General features: G+C 39.4%; 1 protein-coding gene across 1 annotated transcript in view; it reads left to right on the forward strand.

Moving 5' to 3' along the window:
- The first annotated feature begins 4,104 nt into the window (after window positions 1-4,104).
- inpp5a (inositol polyphosphate-5-phosphatase A) overlaps window positions 4,105-24,389 on the forward strand; it is a 123,970-nt gene continuing 103,685 nt past the window's right edge. Inside the window, exon 1 of the mRNA XM_026309146.2 lies at window positions 4,105-4,628. Coding sequence (XP_026164931.1) covers window positions 4,551-4,628 — 78 coding nt within the window. The 5' untranslated portion in view covers window positions 4,105-4,550. The remainder of the gene's footprint in view (window positions 4,629-24,389) is intronic.

Here is a 24,389-nt window from a genome sequence, read left to right on the forward strand (position 1 = left end):
CAATGTTGCATAAGACTTAAAAAGAAAAATCTATTTAATGGAATTGTGTACACAAAGCCTTTGAGTATTTCACTTATGTGAAAATCACCTTGCTCTGACAAAAGGTCCAGTACCACTAGTTTTTCTGGTGCTTTTAACCATCTGATGTAACTAAAGTTAAAGTTCCATAATGACAGCTGACCCATGTCCAACTGAGTCAACTCAACTATTAAGTCAACTATTTGGTAGCAAGTGAAAAGTCTAGTTGTCAGATGTATTTTGTCAACAAGAATGCAAATGAATATATATTAAATAGTTTTAAAAACTAAAAAAGAAAATGGCATATTAACAGTATGTTAAGGGATTTTAAAGATTTTAAGCATAAATCTTTCATATCATTAGACAGTTCCTCTACACATTAAGATAAAACATGCTCTGTTTATAATCCTAACTTTTTTTTGTTGTTTTTTTTTTTTTACAAAAATTTTGATTAAGGGCAGTTTGGTGGCTTCTTGGTTAGCACTGCGGGTATAAATAATAGGTGGATATTTTGATTATAAACAAATTACCTCTAGTCAGTCCTTTCTTAGTGTTTGTGCACCAGAGTTTTAAAGCTTTCACATGCATGTGCATGTCGTCTGTTTTGTGAAGCTACTCCTGTGTATAATAGAATTTCATATATTCTGTCTGTAAAAGAAGTTCAGGTAATAGAAATTACAATTCATTGAATGAAACAGCTTTAATAAAAAAGAACATGCTATAAAACATTTTATTTAAAATGGAAACATGTCAGAAATGTATAAATTTTCATTCAATGACATAAAATATCCACATAGACTTCAGCACAAAAAGTGTGCCCAGACTGCCACTAATTAAACTGTTTTATCATGGTAAATTCCCATGCTAACAAAGCTGGCTCTCTTGGGATACATACATCAGGTCTGCATGACTGATTCCTGAGTGCAGCTGGAGATAAAACTTCACATCGAGAGGGTCTTAAAACATCATAATATGACTGAATCCCTGCCCCTCTAAAGACATGAGAAAGCCTGATTACTTCCAGGTCTGCCTATTTTTAGATATGCGAATTTAAGCAGTAGAGAGATTGGTGTCAAAGTGCACATACTTGCTTACAGTCTGGAATTCCACCAAAATTTTTTCCATTACCCAGAGTGCAGAAGGAGGGGTTTCTGGATAGTGCGTAGAACTTCTTTATCAGCAGCGACCACACACACACACACACACACACACACACACACACACACACACACACACACACACACACACACACACACACAGACACACAGAGACACAGACACACACACACACACACACAAATTTCATTACCCCCTCCTAATGTTCCTCCTGTGGGATATCCTGCCTACAGCTAATGGTGTAGTATTTACTGACCCTCACAGAACACACTACCTGACTTGTTATCTGTGTCCACACAGACCTCCACACATATTTGTCCTGTTATTTTTAGGTCCATTTATACTTGCTTTCCCTTCACGTTGTTTGATTAGTAGGAAGAAAAGTTTTAAAGGCATGCAGACCCACTATGCAAGATGACTGCTGGGATAATGTTGCCTTGATGAGTTATCTACAATATTGTTTTGAAGGACTATTTCGACATTTTTGAAAATATGATTTTTCACTTTCTTGTTAGATAATGAGAGATTGATACTGCTCTCATGTCTGTCCAATAACATTAGGCTTATCTTAGTTAAAGACTCGAGACAGGTGGAAATGAATAGATTGGCTCTGTCTAAAGCTGAAAAACACCTCCAAAAAGTCTGCTAATCTAAAACTAAACTAAACTAAAAACTAATGTAAAAATGTTTAAGTATGTTTTACAGCTATTTCTTAACTGGGAGCAGTGATTCCCCTGGGGTGTTGTCATCTCAGTTGCTAGGTCATCAGGAGAAACTCATATAACCCCATATAAAACCACAAACTGTTAATGGTTGAGCTTTTTTGGCTTTAACAAAGGCAATAAAATGTGAGCGAGCTTCAGCAATGCAGATCAACTGATATCGTTACCTTTGAAAAGAGCTGGCTGTTTTCCAGTTGCTCTGCTAAGCTATGACTTATTTATTTATGTAACCAGGAGAGGGATATATCAGTCTTCTCATCAACCGTCACACAAGGCAGTAATAAATAAATCTGTCACATTGTTAAACTCTTCTGCTTCAAGATTAGTGTTAATATTTCATGCTCGGCTTTCTCAGCTATACTAGTAGATCAACACCTACAACAAAACGTTAATTTTCCTCCCCTCAATCCTCTGTTTTCCCATCTATCTCTTTTTTAGGTTTTGTCTTGTCTCAACCTCTTTCTGAGCAAAACTATTAACTCTCAGTCAGCCAACCCAACTAGTTTCAGTGGTGGCCTGATTCGTCTTTGTATTTGTGTCTGAATAGCTGATTATATGTATTCTGTACCATATCATGTTCATCATGGTGAAACACCATATAAATAAAGATACACTCATATAAAAACATACAATCAAATCACATGGACTCTCTCTCTCTCACACACTCTCTCACACACACACACACACACGCACACACACACACACTCCCATGCCAGACACAGCTGTGAGCACTCGTTTTGGAGATAATCTCTCAGCTCTCTTTAAAGACTCTTCGGGAGCCATGACCATGCTCTCCCTCCTCCCCAAACATACGCACACACAAGCCTGATGCTGTTAACATTATAGCTCCATTATAGCTCAGCTGCCACCCTCTTGTTATCAAAAAACAGCTGGATGGTCAACAAATGTAGTCATATACAATTTACACCAAATACAATACAAACACTGAATTTATTCCCTAAAGTTAGCTCTCACTTTGATTCTGTGACCTGATGTGTCCTCTTCAGAACAGGACCTCATCACACATGTCATCTGCCTTCCCTAAGCTGTTGACCTCAAAATACCTTTGACTGGAGAAGCTATTTATGGTCTCAGCCTCCCTCAACACCATCAGGGGAGATCACATCATGTTGCTTGAAAAGCATGTCTGTAATTAATACATGATAATCTGTGACTGATTCAGAAGAGTCATGCTGCCAGATGTTAGGTTTCAGAAGTTAAAACCCTAAGCCTTACCTATTGTTCTTCTGTCATTTTAATTCTGCATGTTTTAGAGTACAAAATCCTTCTGACCTTTGCTTACTCTAATCAGATGCACTATTCAGCCTACAATAGCACATCAGTGTTGATAAGGTTACTCATGTCAGTAAAGATGTGAGATAATGCTGGATGGGCATTTTCTTGCCATTAGGTTTCGTGTTACTGGGAGCGACCAATGTAAGCTACTCTCATTCACAATGATCTATTACACATGATTTGTTTGTTTCACTGAGCACCCTTGACAAAAAAAGTTTTTGTCTCTCTGCCCCCTAATGGTCGATAAGTTCTTTTTAATTTTAAAGTTAAAACGGTAACTCTGTATGCTGCCATAATGGGTTTACTTACACTTAAACGATATTTGTGCTCAACTAAAAAAAAACATTAGCCTACAGATACTACTTTTAAATGTGAAAATGTGCTGTATTTGAATCCATGACTAGAGGATTGTTTCCATATTCTCAGTCTGCTTGCAGCATCTTTCCTATTTTCTTTTCAAGGTGCATGATTTAACTTAGTGTATTACATTTATTTATTATGGACCATGTGCAGAAACCTTAATCTCATACAAAAAAGGAACACTAATACAATATACTGTCTGTATCAAATAGTGATTTTGTTATTTTTATTAAATAATTAGCAAAATAGTAGAAAAGTAAAATCCCTAATAAAAAAAAGCCCTATATGGGAACAGAAGTGACTCCTCCTCTAACCTTATGTTACAACCTAAATATAATTATTCCTGCTCCTGCTAAGACTAGGCTGACGTGAAGTGAAAAAACACACACATCAGTGGTAGGGCTATCAGGCATAGTGAGTGGACCTACAAGTAAACAACGACAAGCAGCGGACAACACACACAGCTGATAAGGACACACTCCCTGGGGTAGCCCAGGTGTGTCCGATAATGGACGCCGTGACGGTCGAGGCACAGCTGGTGTGTTTACTGTGCGCTGGCCCTTTAAGGCAGCCCCGTGTTTCCATTGGCACGGTGACGTCAGAGCAGTGCAGGGCTCCACAGTCACAGCAATGGTCCAGGCTCCGAGTCCTGCCGAAGGAGGGAGACTTTTACGCTGCACGAAAGCTAGGGGAACACTCGTCGCTGAAATGCACCAGACCCCCCAGGCAGTGACCGTGGATTAAAGCGGAAACTTTTACGATGGCTCTGAACGAGAAAAAGTAGCACGAGAAGAAGCCCGCTAACCACAGCCGTCGTTAACGGACCTTCTACTGCAAAGCAACTCCGAGTAGATGTACGGCCACCGCTGAAAAATATGCTCCAGCCGAGCCGCCTCAACCCCGGCTTCAGTCGCAAATCCTCCGCGCTTTAAGCAGTTTCGTGAGACATTCGCCTGCTTCTGTTTGTTTGTTGTTTTCCCGCCTCTTACCTGTAAAGCCCGGTGTACAAGCCCCCGACGTACCTGCGAGAGAGAGAGTTATGGCAGGGAAGCTGACAGCAGCGCAAGGCACAGGAATACTGCTGGTGACAGCCAACGTTGGATCCCTGTTCGAGGATGTGAGTTTCTCTGTCTGCCAGTGTTTTCCATGAAGTCCACTCTCCCCTTCATCTTACGCTAAAAAACGTCTCAGCTGGTCACGACTCGTGTGTGGCAAGTCGCGTGCGGCACCTGTACACTCGTGCATAAACACATGGGCCTCCGTAAGATGCATGCTGGCTCTGTGCGTTAAAGCTTATGTGTCCTGCATTGGTAGTGGCATGTCTTCTGCCTGCTCTCTGGGAATGGCAGTGAGTTGAGCTCAGGTCATAACATGCAGCCTCTAACCGCTGTAGTGCAGCCATGCAGCGGCCATGGTCTCTGTCTGTGCTCCAGCCTGGCACCTGAGGTGATGAGGGATGCACAAGCAGTTTACTTTTGCAGGGCACATCCACCTTTAAATTAAGCTGCTGTGAGCTGCTTGTGTGCCTCTGAGCAAGTGATGACAATCTTATGTAAGTTATATGAGGTTTGTTTTTTTTTTGTTTGTTTTTTTTTTTTTATAAGGGCAATCAGACCTTGTACTGCTGTGAAAGTTACCTGACACTGTTGGTCACATACCTTGCAGTGGTTATCCATAGTATAAATAATGCTGCATCACTAGTGATTCTGCTTGCTTACCACCTGTTTCTGCAACATGCAGTGCGGTAACTGATGTTTCACAACTTCTACTTGATTTTTTTCATTCATGCCAGGTCTGCCCTGCTGTATTTCACTCAAGGAAGGGTAGGGTATTTCCTAGAATAGACAGTGCTATGAATAACAACGATGCCAGATTGTAGCCTCACAAACATCCTATTTGCATCAGCAAGCCGCATTCAAATAACCACTCTCGATAAGACCACTTGCTTACGTGGCTGAAGAAAGCAAAAGCATCATGCTCGGTGTATAAATAGGTGTGTTGAACTTTGTAAGAAGTGTCTTCGAAAGTTGTTGAATGACATCTATTGATCTTATCGTGTATTTGGACTCCGAGCTGCTTCTGTGTACCTTGTATGATTAAATGCTTCAGTTAAAGCGCTAACACTTTGTGTCAGTTTCAGCGCTGTGTCAATAGTTTCCTTCTTCCTCCCTCCACTCACCCCCAGTGAAGTACTGATCCAAAACCTGAGGGAAGACGTGTCTCTTTCACTAGAGTAAGCCTATAAATAGCCTGCCTCTCACAAGCAGCAGCATTTGGGTGTCTTGCAGATTTTTTTTTTTTTTTTGTCTTCAGCAGACTTCTACAGACTGAGCCAAAATGCACATTAGAGCATGTTTCCTTCTGTGAGTGAGTGTGCTGGTCATATACAGTATCTCACAGAAGTGAGTACACCCCTCCCATTTTTGTAAATAATTTATTATATCTTTTCATGTGACAGCACTGAAGAAATGACACTTTGCTACAATGTAAAGTAGTGAGTGTACAGCTTGTATAACAGTGTAAATTTGCTGTCCCCTCAAAATAACTCAACACACAGCCATTAATGTCTAAACCGCTGGCAACAAAAGTGAGTACACCCCTGAGTGAAAATGTCCAAATTGGGCCCAATTAGCCATTTTCCCTCCCTGGTGTCATGTGACTCGTTAGTGTTACAAGGTCTCAGGTGTGAATGGGGAGCAGGTGTGTTAAATTTGGTGTTATTGCTCTCAGTCTCTCATACTGGTCACTGGCACCTCATGGCAGAGAACTCAGAGGATCTGAAAAAAAGAATTGTTGCTCTACATAAAGATGGCCTAGGCTATAAGAAGATTGCCAAGACCCAGAAACTGAGCCGCAGCACGGTGGCCAAGACCATACAGCGGTTTAACAGGACAGGCTCCGCTCAGAACAGGCCTCGCCATGATCGACCAAAGAAGTTGAGTGCACGTGCTCAGCGTCATATCCAGAGGTTGTCTTTGGGAAATAGACGTATGAGTGCTGCCAGCATTGCTGCAGAGGTTCAAGGGGTGGGGAGTCAGCCTGTCAGTGCTTAGACCATACGCCACACACTGCATCAAATTGGTCTGCATGACTGTCGTCCCAGAAGGAAGCCTCTTCTAAAGATGATGCACAAGAAAGCCCACAAACAGTTTGCTGAAGACAAGCAGACTAAGGACATGGATTACTGGAACCGTGTCCTGTGGTCTGATGAGACCAAGATAAACTTATTTGGTTCACATGGTGTCAAGCGTGTCTGGCAGAAACTAGGTGAGGAGTACAAAGAAAAGTGTATGTTGCCTACAGTCAAGCATGGTGGTGGGAGTGTCATGGTCCGGGGCTGCATGGGTGCTGCCGGCGCTGGGGAGCTACAGTTCATTGAGGGAACCATGAATGCCAACATGTACTGTGACATACTGAAGCAGAGCATGATCCCCTCCCTTCGGAGACTGGGCCACAGGGCAGTATTCCAGCATGATAACGACCCCAAACACACCTCCAAGATGACCACTGCCTTGCTAAAGAAGCTGAGGGTAAAAGGTGATCGACTGGCCAAGCATGTCTCCAGACCTAAACCCTATTGAGTATCTGTGGGGCATCCTCAAACGGAAGGTGCAGGAGCGCAAGGTCTCTAACATCCACCAGCTCTGTGATGTCATCATGGAGGAGTGGAAGAGGATTCCAGTGACGACCTGTGAAGCTCTGGTGAACTCCATGCCCAAGAGGGTTATGGCAGTGCTGGAAAATAATGGTGCTCACACAAAATATTACCAGCGGTTTAGACATTAATGGCTGTGTGTTGAGTTATTTTGAGGGGACAGCAAATTTACACTGTTATACAAGCTGTACACTCACTACTTTACATTGTAGCAAAGTGTCATTTCTTCAGTGCTGTCACATGAAAAGATATAATAAACTATTTACAAAAATGTGAGGGGTGTACTCACTTCTGTGAGATACTGTATAAGGCTATTTATTGTCTGCAGAGTATTTATACCCCTTGTGATCCATGTATGAGTTGAATGAAGGCTTTGTGGACTGCTTTTATTGCTGTTTCTACTGTTAGGTCTGTTGCAGAAGATTATGCTCTGAGACTAAACGATAAAATATGAAATGCATCAGGCTTTCTAAAATTAGTGATATACTGAAGTATTTCTTTGTGATCTCTAGATGAAAAAAAATCCTTGTCCTATGCTTTTTGCTTCTGTTACAGCTAATGCACAGACATTTCTTAGCCAGTGTCTACTTGTGAGTCATTTTGCAATTGTGATATGTTTTAGCAAAAAGTGCCACTATGCAAGAGCTAATTCAACACTTGAAGTCATTATATACACATTATTTTCCTTACTGAGTGAATGTATAAAAGGAAATGGGTACTTTAGGATGAAAAGGACAGTATAGCTGCAGATGAATGTCAAAGACTGATCATTAAATTTAAGTTTGGCAACTTCTGTGTTGCATGCAGACTAGTTTAGCTTTATCAGCTTTATGAGCCTTCTCTACTTCTGCTACTGATGCAGTAGGGCTGGGTGACATACCCCCCCCCGCCAAGTGTTCAGGTGATTTATGACTATAGTCAGTCTACTTGAACTCAAAGCTCAAAGATTCAAAAATTTCCTTTATAAAAACTATATGCTGTTCCCTAGCAACTATGTCAAATGTGCAAATATCAGTGAAAAACATCATTAACCAGGGTGCTCTGCTTTTACACATTGTAAATATTGTAAAGAATAACAGCTCTGCAACATTAACAAAAAAGCAGAGGGTTAAAGGGGTGTTATTCTGCATTATTTGTTAAAAATAAAAATAAAAGTAATTATGAAACAAAATAACGTGTCACTGGTGGTCAGTGACTGGAGACACATACCTGGAGCAGGTTGATGAACAGATTAACTGCAACAGATTTGTCATGCTGCCATGTTTAGTCCCAATAAAGCTTTTACAAATTTCAAACAGCAAGGTGTGTATTCCACAAAAGACTGCTAACCCAAGTTATCTGACTGAGGTAGCACGACTACATTTCTTGGTTTATTTTGTCATCCTTAGCTGCTGCAGCAGACATTACCTAAGGTTGTTGACTGGTGACGGTCAGAGGTATCTAGCTTACATTGCCATCATACCTCCAGAGATGTGTGAGTGACAGCTGTGAAAGTGCTAAAATGGATTTCTAATTTAGGCATTTTTTTGATTTGCTAAAAAATTGAATTAAATGAATTCTATATATCTTATTTTAACACATAAGAGTGTTAAAATTTAGCATTTTCCATTACCCTGTCATTGTGCCTTATTCCTAGTGATGATGTTGCTGTTTTTTTTACCACATCCAAAGGTTTTAGCAAATAAACCTAAAGTATTTGTTTTTTAAAAGTTAATGCAGTTAAAAATATTTATTTCTTTGTGTAGAATGATGAAGAAACTCATAGTAGATCATGAGAATAGCTCTGAGTAGCTTAAGTGCTGTTGCTGCAAGATGCTATCTTAGTTAAACATTCAGCATCTAAAGCAAAAGACAAACGGTCATTCTCTTACTCAAGTTGTTGTCCAATCTTGGTTCTCTGAGCCATCCACAGTGAATCTAATTATGGCAGCATACACTGGTTTCTCTTGTGTTTTAAACAGCTATAAAGTGTTATCCTTTATTTGCTTGTTGTTTGAGTTTCATATTCTCACTTTTATGTTTTGGAGGTAAAGTCCCCCCTCCAGCTGAGAGCTGGATTGTCTGTTCCATCACTTTTAGTCTTTGGCCTGTTTAAATTATGTCTTTTCCATTGCACTGCAGAACCTTCAACAAATATTTTTAGCTCAATGACTGACTTCCCATGGAACACATTGTCTTAATTTCTCTTGAGCAAATAATGATACAAGTTGACCTTGTCCATATGAAACACATGCTGAATGATAATGAAGCAGGATGTCTTCTCTTCTGACTTTTTAAAATTTTTTTTTTTTTTATAATCTGCTTTCACACTAAAGGCTCTGTGGGTTTTCCATGGATCATGCTTGATTCCTGATCTAAATCCTGAGAGATAATTAGGGATGTACTGATCAAGGTTTTTTCCCCTTCCAAGTCATTTCATATAGATTATCTGCCAATAAGAAGTCCCAGTCCCAAGCTTGACAATTGAATATCCCTGTAATGCATTAAGGAAAAAAATGCTTGCATCTAAGCTGTTGCTAAATGTTTTATTTGTTTTTTATAAACTAAAGTAAATTATTCTTCTGTTTGTGACAGTTTGACTTAACGCACCATTGGTTTTTGTTTGCTTTTTAATAACTTAACCAAGTAAAAAAATTGCAGTCATTTCAACTGGCTACTGGACGCCTTTGTTTGTCAAATTTGAAATAAACCACGACAAGCAGTGGACAACACACGCAGCTGATAAGGACAGACATTTTAGCTGCGTCCTTCTGCAACGTGTACTCTCCATTTACAACACTAGTGTGATAGCTGATGCAAAGCAAAACGTTGGGTTTAGGTTTGTGCTCAATAAAGCCTATACTGATAAAGTAAAAAAAAACCCAACGCTTTGATCAGCATCGATACCATCTTTGTCAGACCTGACGGTGTAGTCATTGCATGAATTACCAGTCACAGTTGAGTTTAACACTGAATGGAAACTTGCTACCATGAGGCCTGAGGTGTGGGCTTTGTTTTCAAAGAAGACAGTTGTTTGTTTATTGAAGTGTGATTGCAATCTAATGTACCATCAAACCTAATTTAACATGTTTGTCATGAAAATCTGAGGGGATGTATTTCATCCAGGCCTGTGCAGATATGTCCATAAAGATTCACTTATATTGTAGAGATTGGATTCTGGTGGATTTACCATCTTTTAGTGCTCAAACCACTACTACTTAGAAGTCTTTGTGACTTGTGTTTACAGGCCTTGGTTTGTTTGCATTTGTGCGGGCTGAACCTAAATGACCCCAACAAAAAAAAAAAAAAACAAAGTAAACTTGTCCACTTTGGCTCAGACCACAGAAAACAAACTATTGGTGTGATTTGAGTATCCCTGTGCATTATGTGGTCTCTGGTGTACTATCTGACACACTGGCAGTAATTGAGGGATCATATCAAGACTTTTGGAGTTTTTCCAGTGGAAAGCTCAGTTGCATGATGCCAAAACATTCAAGCTTTGTGGATATGATAGTTCCTCTTCAAGTGCTCTCACTCTAGAAAACACTGGTCACTACCTGTGGTTTTTATGTGACAACAACCACAGGCACCTCATGTTTGCCAAGCCAAAGATGACCCTGTGGTGATGCAATGGATTACTATGAGTCCCTCCCCTTGTAAGCCTAACTTATTTCTCATCATGTCCCTCTTGCTAGCTTTGTTTCTCCCTCTCCCATCCACGGACAGCTCATTAGCTCACAGTCTGGACCCCACAGGCATATTTACACCACTAAAAATAGAACAGAGCATGAAAAAATACCTGACTGTCTTCTCAAACCTGGAGCCAGTGCCTACACCGCTTCCAGTATTTTCTCTTCAGCATCTTTTATAGAATTTGGAAGTATTTGAAAGGTCTTTGTCATTAACAAATTACCATTAGTGGTAAGGGGCAGTGTGGTTAAGATATATTTTCCTTGTAAACATGATGATGTTACTGTAGCCACCATAGACCCTGGAAACTATATTTAACCCTAAGTCATGGCTGATGGTAGTGAGTTCTCCAGCTCAATAATGCAAGTGAGCATTCAGGCTGTGTATTTATAGTTTTGGCAATAGTAGTACAAATGTGTGATCCCCTGACGTGATGGTGTGTTCGTAAGACGCTGAAATGAAGGAAGCTAACAATGTTATGACTTTATTCTTAATGTCGAGCCCTTGCTTTGTGTCAGGCTTCATGTTTTAGCTCAGGTTTTATGAGGAGACACTCAGCAGCATAGGCCGTGACTAAATACTTCATTTGACAGCTTGGTTTTGTATTTCTTCGTCTGCCAAAGACTGTTCCCGTGTGTTGCTGCAGGAGTGGAAAAGTTTATGAAAGAAAGATCAGATGATGCTATTTTGGTGTTCTCTCTGCTCTGCCCTCCTCCATCCTGTCATAACATGGAATTAGAATTTCAAAAGGAAAAAGATGTTGGAAAGAGCTGAAAGTCTGCTACCAGCAGGCAACGTGTGAAAAACATGTTCCTCTACAGTACGAGGTATCACAACAGTGGCAGTTATATATCTGATACTCATATATTATCATTTAGCAAGTTGTAATGGTATTTTTAGAGTTAAAATTACACACATGTAAACTGTTATGAGTAGGCTATGTTTTTATATTTAAATGTGTTTTGTGTTTAGCTATTCCCCAGCTATATAATTTTAATAAAACAGGAAAAAATTGTGGGATGGTAGCCGGTAGAAAATTCAATGGTATTGCAAAATTATTAGCATTTTGCCATGTATCACACTTGATGTGTTAAACTGACAAGCGGTAGCAAGTGTCTTCATTTTAAAACACCTCCTCTGTGTAATATCAGTTTTATTTCATTGATGTGGTGTGAATGTGACAGTCTGTAATTGTCATTTAAGCAACACCACACAATAAAAGGGTTATTGTGTATTATGTGTTTTTGATTGCATTTGCATTAAAACCTCATCTAGCAAGTGAAAACATGTTGCTGCAGCAGTTTGATGGTCTTCAGTTCTTTAAGGAACACTGTCAAGCCTCTCACACACTTTCTAGCCCAGTGGTTCCCAACCCTGCTCCTCAAGGACCCCTGCCCTGCTTGTTTTCCAACAATCTCTGCACTTCCTGCTTCCTGATTGGCTGAACAAACCTGATCCAGGTAATCAGCTCTGGGTACGGCAGGGTTAGCTGGAAAGCAAGCAGAGGAGGGGTCCTTGAGGACCAGGTTTAGGAACCATTGCTCTAGCCCACCAGTGGGGGTGAATCCTGAGAGCCCTCTAGAATTTTTGTTTTTCCTTGTTACGAGAGGTAAGTCCTGTTGTGTGTGTCACTCACTGTCATAGTGAAAACAGGACAGCCAACAACAAGGCATATGCCACAAAATCTCATATAAATCAGTTAGATAATATAAAAGAGTAATATCTTAGGACTTACTACTATGATGACACCGCTCCTATCATCAGCTATTTTGTAATAGCCATTCTGGTGCTGGGAAACTGCAGCATTTGGATAAAATCAAAGTATATGCCATTCATTGGCATTGCTAATTTTGTCTTACCTCAGTCATAGGAGCTGTGTGAGCCAGTCTTTACCAAAGTAATACATTTTGGCTTTGGCTTTATTCATTTGCCTCTATCTCTGGCTCAGATTATGATGCTGTTTCTATCTCTGATGCTGGGTCAGGGTTAGAAATCTTACCAGTGGGCACAGAGACTGATGGCTGTAGTTACCTCTGGTCTAGGTTGGACTTGCCAGGTCAAGTATATGTGTATTGGTGTGGAGAACAGCATTTTCCTTGATGAAAAAGCTAATTTACCACTGCTCTGTTGTTCATGAGTAGCCAGGTTTTGATTTCAGACTCTCACTGGTGTATCGGAACATGACAATCAGAGCCAGTCAGAGACGTAGACCCACCCCCTACACTGTTTTATATTTGCTCTGACCTTCGCTGAGGGGTAAAACAAAATGTTACAGTCATACACACTACCTGTGAAATGTTACATGTACCAGTGCGACCAAGAAAAAAATGTAGTCGCACTCAACGTCTCATTTACAACTGAACTAACAAGTTTTCAGAGTGAATGTTAGCCAGCTTGGAGAGTGTGTGAATGAAATGATGTGCAAACCTGAGAACATAATGCCATGTCTAGTGCGGAAAAAATAGAAGTTCAGAGAGCTGGCTAGTTCTAACATGTCTCTAGCTGCCTAGTAGTCTCGACATCACCAAGCTGCAGAAGCACATACTTTAACACATAGTTTGCTTTCCCACTCTCTGGTGTGATTGAGGCTTATTTGAGTACCTCTGATTTTAAATCGAAGTTTTAACCTATTCAACCTGGCTGCCCCCTGGGCTGTGTCTTCGTTTTTCTGACACTAGACACGAGATGTTTGTAGCAATATACACATACATCCACGTAACCAGAAGGAAGTCAGTTTAAAAGCTCAACAAAAGCCAGCCAATTTTAGGAAAACATAACACAATTCAAACAACAAACAGTTAAATGGACACATATCCAAAACAAGTTAAAGGTGCAAGACCTAGAATATGTTGTTAACAGTTTCATAAAACTTAATATTTTAAATTAAATATAATAATTAATAATTACAATTTTCTAAAATGTCATGCTAATGCCAGATGCTATGCACTGCTTGAAAGCTAACACTAAGCAGATTCCATCAGTACAAGTCCTATATTTTTTGCCACTAAAACTCACTGAAACACCAGCCAGATAATTGCAGAAATATATGTAACGTTATGAAGTGGTGATTACGCATTTTATCTTACCTTTACTGTTTTCTGATCATAAGTTGTTTTTATATAAACATAGTTGAAAAAAATCACCCAGGGTTTAACAGGTTAATGCTTCAGAGATGGACTGCAATACTGCTGTTGCCTGGTTTGTGATCAGTGACTGTGCATGATGATTCTTTGCATTAGGAGATCAATCTGTCTCTTGGCTTCAGCCCTCTTTGGTCAGGTTCCCGTCTTGTCTTCCACACAAATTGCTTCAGAGCTCTCACATCAGACCAGAATCAGGTCTGTCATGTTGTTGTTTTTGAGCTCTTGATTTGGTTATTCACATTTCCAAAATGGGCCAGAACTGTCATACTGTAGATGTTACTTGTAATTCATCCCTAACCCTTATCCAAATTTAGGATATTACAGTGTCCTTAGTAAGAAAAACATCATGCTATGTGATAAAGTCAGTGGAAATGTCCATGCTAAGTCCCTGTTTGTTTTTTAAAGTGCACATGGCAATCAAGTATCGAAAGTAGTATCCTCATATCTCCAGTTTGTATGTATGTTACTGGTGCGTAGAGCTTATTGGCCTGTTTTTCCCAGCTGCATCTCCCTGGTGCTGAGTCAGGTCACCATGCCCGAGAAACAGAGCTGAAGAGTCCACTAGCAGAGGCATGGAGACGATCACATTTCTGCTGTAGAGAACAGTCTGTCTGCCCTTGCTGGCCAGGAGAAATAAGCTGTCACTGACCCAGGGAGCAGTGCTTATTGTGAGGGTAGGGGTCTCTCAGTGGACATTCACATACATACATGTGTATCTGGAGATATGCATACTGACACCCAATAACTCAGTATTGACACTAATATAATATGAGAAATGAACTTTATCGGGGGGTTGACACAGTTGACTTTTTCCAGAGTTCATTGACTCCGCTCAGGAGGGTTTGATAACGTGTGTGTGTGTGTGTGTGTGTGTGTGTGTGTGTGTGAGGGTGTGTGTGTGTGTGTGTGTGTGTGTGTGTGTGCGCAGAGCAGGACAATGAATAGCTAGGCCCCATTGGACCCAGATAAGGAACTGGGATAAGAGTGGGAGTGTCAACGTGAAGCAAAAAAAAACCTTGGGTTCACTCCAGGAACTGTAATTATCCAGGAAGGGAAAGCCAGAGAGGACCAACCCCCCATCCATTTTCCTGATCAGGTCAAGGACTCATTCATAAGATTCCAAGAAAGGACAACACTGATCATTAAATTCAAATAAAAATTAGATTCTTTATAATGAATTGTAATGTTTACTGGCATTTTCTGTTGGCATTAAAATGCGTGGAGTGAGTGCACAGTGGCAACCACAGAAAGTCTCAAAAGCTTCTGAGCCAACAGTATGCAACATGGGAGTAAATTATCTATAACTGGGTTATTCTAACCCATTTATGACATTTTACTGTAAATGTACCAACACAAAACCAGGTTACTTGAGTAACCCAGTTAAAAACAGCTCATAAATGTATAAGGCTCATTAGATGGTAGTATGTCAGACTAACAGTGCACTAATGTCTATTCTCTCCATGTCTGTTGATATTGGAGCTAAATGTCTGATACTAATTGAAGAAAATTATTGGCAAGTACTGTAGGATGGGGCATAGAATTATTTTAGTCAAATTTTTAAGCAAAAATTGCTGGTTGCATCTTTGCAATTGTCAGGATCTGATGCGTTTTTGTTATGCATGATAGTAAACTTAGGTATTTAGTTTTTAGAAATGACAAAACATCAGGACATGCAAAGAGGAGTCAGGTAAAGGAGATCTCCATGTTCCTGTGGCCAGCCAAAATGCAAAGTGGATTTCCCAACCTCTACAGCCATGTTCTGACATGCCTGGCTATTAAGTCAAACATTGTGTTTAAGGATGTGAGGCTTGTATTTCGAGAATATTTGTACAGCATTTCTAGCCATGCAGTCACTATATTATTTTCCTGGCATTAGAATAAAGGATGACATAAGTTCAGCTCTTTGCTCTTGTGTCACAATTAACTAATTGTGAAATATTGTAACTAATGATTCAGAGTTAAGCTAACAAGATGTCCTTCTGCTGTTAACATACAATAACAGTTTTTGATTATACACTGAAAAATATTTTCAGTGTATAATCAAAAACAACACACTGTTCTCATCTTCAGCCTGAAGATTTTGGTTCACCATAGTCACAAAAACAAGTACTTGACTGTAGAGGTAACTAGTCATACAAATCTGTTTTTATCTACTGAAGTTCTGAGGTTGTTGTCTGGGATTTTTGCCAGCATCCCAACATGATGAAGATAAACTTGACCTTTGCTTGCAGGCTGGGACTCTGAAATCAGAATTTTTCATATCAGCACATGGAGACTGACGTAGATCCTGGTTTTGAACTCTTCTCTGTAAGTTGTTTGATAAAGGTGTTCTACATGGTGGAGTGCTGTCATGCGCATTGAGGTTCATGACCTTTTTCCTCCTTTCACATATTGGTGTGGTTGAGAAGTTAACAGCTTCTTGCTTACCTCTCGCTGTTTTGTTATAATGAAAACCTCTCATTGAGGATGAAATTGGATAATCTTTTTAAAGAGACTGATAGATGGTTTGCAAAAATTGGTTTTTGTTTTAACCGTTGGTGTCATGAAACCGTTGATATTTATACCTGCAATTCCCTGCACAGTTTATGTACAGTGTTTACGCTTGCTTCATTGCTGTTTATCAAATGGATTTAGGCTCACTTTCATCCTGTAAACTCAGTGTGTTTTGAAGAGCACTCCTAGCAACAGCCGCCTGTCTGTGCACTTACGTTTTCGTCCATGAGCAACAGTTGCTTCAGTAATATATGATCTGTTGCAATGAGGTTAGTTTTCAACCTCTTGCTGTGTTTGTTTATAGTCACACGCATACATGAACACATGGACATACTCTTGTCTCTGGCCTGCTGTGTCTTTTCAAGTGTGCTGGAGAGGCACAAGCTGAATGATTACAGAAGTGGCCATACCTCTTTTATGTCCACAGAAGCCAAACTTCTTCAATATAAGAGGCTGCAGGACCGCAAGACAGGCTGTCTCTGCTCTGCCACACAATACATTAAGGCAGCTTGTGTGTGCAGGGGTTGATCAATAAAAGGGTTGCAGAAAATTGTATGTCAGTCATGGACGTCACGTCTTTACGCATCGCATGAATGAAAAGGAATGGATTTAAGGATTTAAAGAGTGTATTTTTACTGACTTTTCATATAATTATAGACTCTAGCAATACTTCGCTTTCAATTTAGTTATTTCAGAAATGGCATTATCATGTTAAATTGCGAAATCTTTTCCCTGAATTGTGTTTTCCCTTTACAAATTGAGCTGTATTGTGTTGAAAGCAAGCTGACGCCTTGCCATCACTGGTTTGATTGTAACAAAGTCTACAATTAAGAGCTACCAATTGATTTCAGGGGTGACCTTTTCCAGTCAATGACGTCTGACTGTGTCAGTTATTTATGGCTTTTGTTTGAGTCTGTTTCAGCCTGTGTGACTGGAATGAAATCAATCCAAATAGTAAAGGATTGGCTGCCTCTTCAGGGATCTGTGCTAATACTTACATTTATGGGCTTAGGTTTTTTTTTAAAAAAAAAAAAAAAAAAGCTCTCTTTATTAAACTGGTCAAATTTAAGCCTACAGCAATGTTTCACCAGTGCTGCTGTGGTTAAGTATGCAGTGCTAAACTCAGATTTACACACAGTGGACGAACAGCTTAAAAACAACCCAATAATAGAGAGGGTTATTCATGTTCATCTTGTCACATGTGCTAAATTACCAGGAGCTTTTGACACTTGAAGCATCTGGAAGCCCAGACAGCTGTGGTATAAATGTTGAAGAAATGACGACACAGAAACAGGCACAGTCCAACATAACCAGCATGAGAACTAGTGTTGTGTGGTGTACGGATACTAGAATTGTATCGCGATACCCTGCCATTAAAAATGGTACAATAGCTTGTTTTATAAGTATTGACACTTAAACGACAGTATCCGAAGTTATGTTGCTGTGAAGCAACGGGCAGCGCTGTGTGTGTGCAGCACTCTGCTCCAGGCACAGTGGGAGTGTCTTTTTTTTTTTTTTTTCTCTCCTGCTTCTCTCTGTAAGCTTCAGGCACATGAAGTGCAATGCGGCATTATTTCTGTAACATTGGAAGCCAACATGTCCAACTTTTCAAAGCACCTTGCCACCATCAACAGGGTAGCGATATTTTAAGCTCCACACAGAACATATTCAGTCCTGTCAAACGTTCATACTAACATGAAGTTTACTAGGTTAACTTTAAGGCCACAAACTGGAGGACAGTGGAACTCATTACAGTGTTGGAGAGACGGGTAGTAATTCAGTGATGCGAGTGACAGGGGAAATGGGAGGAAGGTGCAGATTCACTGATTAGCAGTCATAAAAGCCACAGAAGGATGGACAGCCAATTATTTCTTACACAAGCTAATTGCTTTGGCAAACTACAGTTGTTACCTTTATATTTAAATTTACATGAACAACCAGATGGAGACTGAATGGACTGTGTGTGTGCACGTATGTGTACGTAATAGTTTTTATTACATTATTTGATAAATATATAGGTAAACCATTCCTCCCATGTAGGTGAAACCTATATATTATTGAATGTGATATCATTTCCCAAGTCAGAGTGGTATAGCTTCAGTAGTGATATTGAGATACTGAGGCAGGTATTGGTATCAAAGTCATAATTTTGGTATCGTGACAACTCTAACATGGTCCTGAGAGTGCTATACAAGAAATCACAAATGTCAAATATTATAAATAAGAGTGATGTCAATTTGATGCTGGCAGATACTGTTTTTCTTTCTTTCTACCTAATCTACAATACTAACTCAAAGACAGCCTGTGGGGTTTATGCTAGTCCTAATTAAAAACTAACTAACTAATTAAAAATATTTAAATAAATTAAGTCTTTTGAAACTACTTTTATAGTTAGCTAGGACTATATTCTGTAGTATCATCTATTCAGTTTCATCATAGTAATGTTGAATACAATGTACTACACATTTAAATCAAATGATATCAAGCTTTATAATAATGATTTCTCTTTATTAATAGGAAGGATTTTATCAATTATACTACGCATTCATTTTTTTCACATCAATCTTAATATTTTTTCTGCCCAGTACTTTTTTGATGCTACTATCTGTTTTTTTTTATCATCACAAATAATTAATTAAAATAAAATATAACAGTGTTGCCATAATTCACTGATAAATTAGAACTTATTTACTTCATCCATTAATTCATTAGTTTTCAATATTGACTCAGAAATAAGAAATAAGCTCACTCCAGTCATTCTCTTGCCAAAAGTTCAATGGGAATGTTGCTAATACTTGTACCTGTAAGCAAAATGTGTTTCTACAGCAGGAAGAAGTTTACATTAGCTTAGCGTGAAGAGATGGAACAGAAGGAAACAGCTAGCCTGGATTGCTGGAGCCACTCCTAGCTAACACTGCATGAGAGTAGCCTGGTTTTTGCCAAAGAAAAAAAAAAATCTGCCTACCAGAAGTTATTTTCATTTGAATGAAGTCTGTCTGCCAAGGCATTGGGGGCGCCGTTGCAGCGGACTCACAGAAAACACTTTGTTTGCCACAAAGTGATGTCTTTGGGCAAGACAACAACAAATTAGGGTAATTCCCAAAATGTTATGCTGCATCTCATCTGCATTACCAGCTAAACATGCGCCAGTGCGTGTGTGATATTTATAGTATGACAAATCTGCACCATAATATAACCGGTGAATAAACATTTAGTAGAAACTTTTTTTTTTTTTTTTTTTTTTGCAAAGAGGCTTCAGACAGACGTCACATTAGATTTTATATAAACCGGATGTGATAGCTCCTTAAATCTGTAGTTTGAACCAGATTATAATCTGACATTGACTCACCATTCTTAGAGCCACTCTTTTAGACCTAATGTCTCTATTTGCATAGACAGAGTGCTTGGTCACACATCTGAAGGGCCTCTTCTGCAAAGTCTGCTGAGAATGATGTGATGACATTTTGGACACTTGCAGAAGGTTTTTATTAGCAAGCCTTTCATAAGCAGTCTCTTGTTATGTGTACATTCTTTACATCTCCTATGGTACAGTGCTGGTCAATGAAGACAGTCTCTACAGCTGGGTTGCACTCCTTTTCTCTTCTCACTCCCTTTATCCCCTGCTGAGACCTCTACACTCAACAGTTCCCTTTATCTTTTTCCCATACACACTCAGCCACACATTCCCAGCAGGACGGGTGTTTATTTAACCCTAAGCCTTTGATGGAAAGGGCTCATTGTCTCTGGTCCACATATAACTGGTGGGTGAATATTTCCCAGTTAAGGCCATTGTTTTTTTTCCACCATGGCCCTGGCCTGAGAAAGAGCTGGTCTGGCCAAGTCATTAAGCAGGGCCTGGTTCTCACTATGCTTATGACTGTACTTTCCTCCTAACCTCCTGCTTTTCCAGGTTTCCTGCTGTGGAGTCATGCTTGTGGTCAGGACACCTGTTGTGCTTCTATAAATAACCATCTATGATCTGTTCACAAACACTAATTTTTGATTAATATAAAAATGAATTCATACATCACTCAGTATCAAAAGTGGATCTTCCATCACCCAGAGCTACATCTGGTTTCTCTCAACAATTTGTAAAGCCATAATGGAAAAGTGCCTTCCAATGAAGATCAGGATTTGACTGTTTGACACCCTCTGGTTCCCATTTAAGGCAAGCCAAGATGTATGCTGACAGAGCAACACATAACACACACACACACTGACAAAATACACACACTACTGGTGCTCCATCATGACTGAAATAGCTTGACAGCTCCTGTTATATGTCCCATGACACTCCAAAGAGTGTCCGTTTAGCATTTATTATACCTGAGAAAGCATAGTGTGGAATACCTACTCTAAATGTGTACACACACTATATGGGAATATTTGTTTTGTGGTTTATAGTGCTGGTCGGTAGTCATGCTGCATCCAGAATGCTTGTGTTATTTTCTTCCCTCACATGCAAATAGAGAGCCAGCTGCAGAGGGATGGGTGAGGGTGGCATTGAGTGTTACTCCTCAGCAAGCTGCTGCGGTGTTGGAGCTTGGCGCCTGCTTTAATTACTGCATCATTAGTCCTCCCACTCTCAGCCTCACTTCTGGAGAAAATGAAGAGCCCGATCTTGAATATATTATTTACTCAAGATACTGAACATGAGATTAATACTTTATTCTGATCCAGTAAATTCTACCATAGTTATAAGAGAGGTTTACAGCAGATATGTTAACATAGGTATTAATAAATCTCTGATAAATACAATAATTAACACAAAAACATTTCTTTATATCTGCTTACACAGACTTTATGGTATGTCATAAACAATTAATAAATAGTTTGTAAGTCAATAAATGGTAAATGGAGGTTGTTAAAATAAAGCATTACCAGAAACATCAGTGTGATGCAGGAGCAGCATACATTCATTTTTAGTGCGTTACCACTTGTCCACTGCATTCTCAGACCATTGAATTGGTTTTAGGGAGCATTATAAAGATGTGCAATCTACAAGACTCAAAGGAGCACATGGTCACTGCATTCAGTTTTTATTAGCAGCCACTAACGTTATCAATGTGAACTAATCTGCAGATGCTCAGAAGCAGATAATTAATTGGTGTTATTTCCAGCAGATATTGTGACTTGTTATAGTAGAAAGAAGTGAGGTATTAGCAACAACATTACTAATGGCTCTTCTCTGTCTCAGTGATTTTCTTTTTGTGACATGTCAGCATGTCTTCTGGAAAAGGTCTATGAGAGTTTTGGATCACATTTGTAAACAGAAAGAGAGAACAAGGATGAAATTTCATGAATGAATCAAACAAGGGAATTAGATTTTTTGATAATGGTAAAATATCTTCACCTGAAACTGAGACAAAACATTGTGTTTAATACACCAGTAATAATCCTGATTCTACGCTAAAAAGCCAGGACCCGTGTGTGCAAACATTAATATGTGAGCACAAATGATACCTCAGTCAAGATGAGCAGGCTATGTGGTAAACTTGCTGCTGAGAATGCAAACATGTAGTAGCTTTTACTCCACTTAACTTGCAGTGTTTTCAGCTGACCACACAAATACAAATCCCTGTAAGCTGCCATTTATCCTTGACTCATAAGTTTAACATGGGTCCGTTTTCCAGACAGGTGCATTATTAGACCTTGACCGTGTAACTGTAAATACATGACTTTTAAGGTGTAACTGCAAGGGTCAACAACAAACTGCCTGTACAAAGGATTCATGTTCCTAGAATCCATATATCTGTATCTCCAGATTTAAAGATAATAAACAAGTGCCACTGGACAAGCAGCCAGACAATAGGACTCATTTTACGAGCTAGGAGCACAAACCAAATGTCAAACCTTGTAAACCCTTGCGTGTTTTATGCATCTGACACTTTTATGTCTGTTGGAAAGCTTTAAATTGCCTAAGTACCTGATTATTTCTGCAACCAGTGGTACAGTAAAGCTGGGATGTAAAGCACTATATCCTGCCTGAGACACTAAGCAAGGCTAGAAACACTTTATGCACTCAGTTTAACAAGATTTCCATCTACCATGCGAACAAAACAAATAAGTATAAAAGTTAAATGATGTTCATTAGCGGGCGAATAAATGCACATCTTTTTTCAACAGGCACTTTGGTTTGACAGTATTTTACTGAATCAAGTCCTAAATCTGCTTATTAAATCTTAATTCTTTCAAATCCCTTAATGAATCTCTTGAAGTTTTTTTTTTGGTTTAAAAAGTGCATTATTTAACTGTTTTATTTAGTGAAATTTTAAAATTCAGTATTTAAGAATCTACCTTCTTTTAATTAAGGTCAGAGTTAAGCCATTTTTAATTATTTAGGGATCCACCACCAGCCAAGCCAGACACTGACACAAATTGAATTTAAAGTAAACAACCATGAAACCTTAACCATGGACATTATGCGGTGCTGCAGGGTTATGGGTCTTCCACTAGCTTCCATATTTACCCCTGCTCTATGACATTGATACCCCTTAAAATACCAGTGCTGTCTTATTTGTGACCTTACTCTCTGTTTTTGTTACTGGAAGAGGAAATTTGTTGAGGCCCAGTACTTAATCGTCACACATTTTCCCAAGCATAGGACCATAGGCCATTTTCTGGTGACATCATAAAGAAATAATAGGATGTCTGATACAAATATATTTGTGGCTGAGAGCTATATATAGGTGCCAGAGGAGAGGTAGGAGGGGCTGGGTGTGCATTGTTCAAGCTGTCCACAGTGGAAACTTTACTGCTGGTAGTGGAAGACCAAGTGATACAAAGGCCAGGGGTGATAAGGCAGTGACAGAGACCACACACTCACACCAAACACACACACATGCACTGGAAAACTGGAAAATCCCCAGTGACAATTGTGGAAACAAGGGGAAATCAGTAGGGAGAGGTCAGAGCCCCACCCAGCTGTTCACAACTCAAGAACATCAGCACAGTCAACAACAGAGCTGCAGCTAATCCTGATTTTTAGCGTAGAATCAGGATTATTACTGGTGTATTAAACACAATGTTTTGTCTCAGTTTCAGGTGAAGATATTTTACCATTATCAAAAAATCTAATTCCCTTGTTTGATTCATTCATGAAATTTCATCCTTGTTCTCTCTTCCTGTTTACAAATGTGATCCAAAACTCTCATAGACCTTTTCCAGAAGACATGCTGACATGTCACAAAAAGAAAATCACTGAGACAGAGAAGAGCCATTAGTAATGTTGTTGCTAATACCTCACTTCTTTCTACTATAACAAGTCACAATATCTGCTGGAAATAACACCAATTAATTATCTGCTTCTGAGCATCTGCAGATTAGTTCACATTTGATAACGTTAGTGGCTGCTAATAAAACTGAATGCAGTGACCAGAGACAGTGAGACATGAGAGGCAGAGTGAGTGTCTTAACTGATAGGCTGCTGACAGAGTTAAAGTGCTGTGTGAAGGGACACTTAAGAAGATGGGTGGCCAGGGATGCAGGTCTGCTCTGGCCTTTCCCATCTGTTTTCAACTTCACTCTTCTTATCTTGACAATCAAGTACAAAACTTTGTACATGTTGTCACACTGTGAATCCGTGCTGGCGTATTAACACTCAAGCTTTTAACTGGTGTTTCTAGTTTCAGAGTAGGTTGCTGCACTCTGAATTTTTATTTTGTATTTGCTATGTTCATATTGATTTGATAGTGATAATTATGTAGGGGAGACTGTCTACAGAAATGTGGACATGGGAAATACATTGACCTTTGACCGTTAGTTGGCCATTGGTTACTGCTCATAGGTTCACTGGCCTCCATTATGAATAATGTCCACGTATCCTAATGCGATTTATGAGAGTTGAAAGGTAATCCAGATAACCTAATCTTGTTAGTTTCCTGAAAATTAACTTTGGTCACTATAATGGGTATGTTAC

The sequence above is a fragment of the Mastacembelus armatus genome, chromosome 15 (assembly GCF_900324485.2).
Source record: "Mastacembelus armatus chromosome 15, fMasArm1.2, whole genome shotgun sequence".
NCBI lineage: Eukaryota > Metazoa > Chordata > Actinopteri > Synbranchiformes > Mastacembelidae > Mastacembelus > Mastacembelus armatus.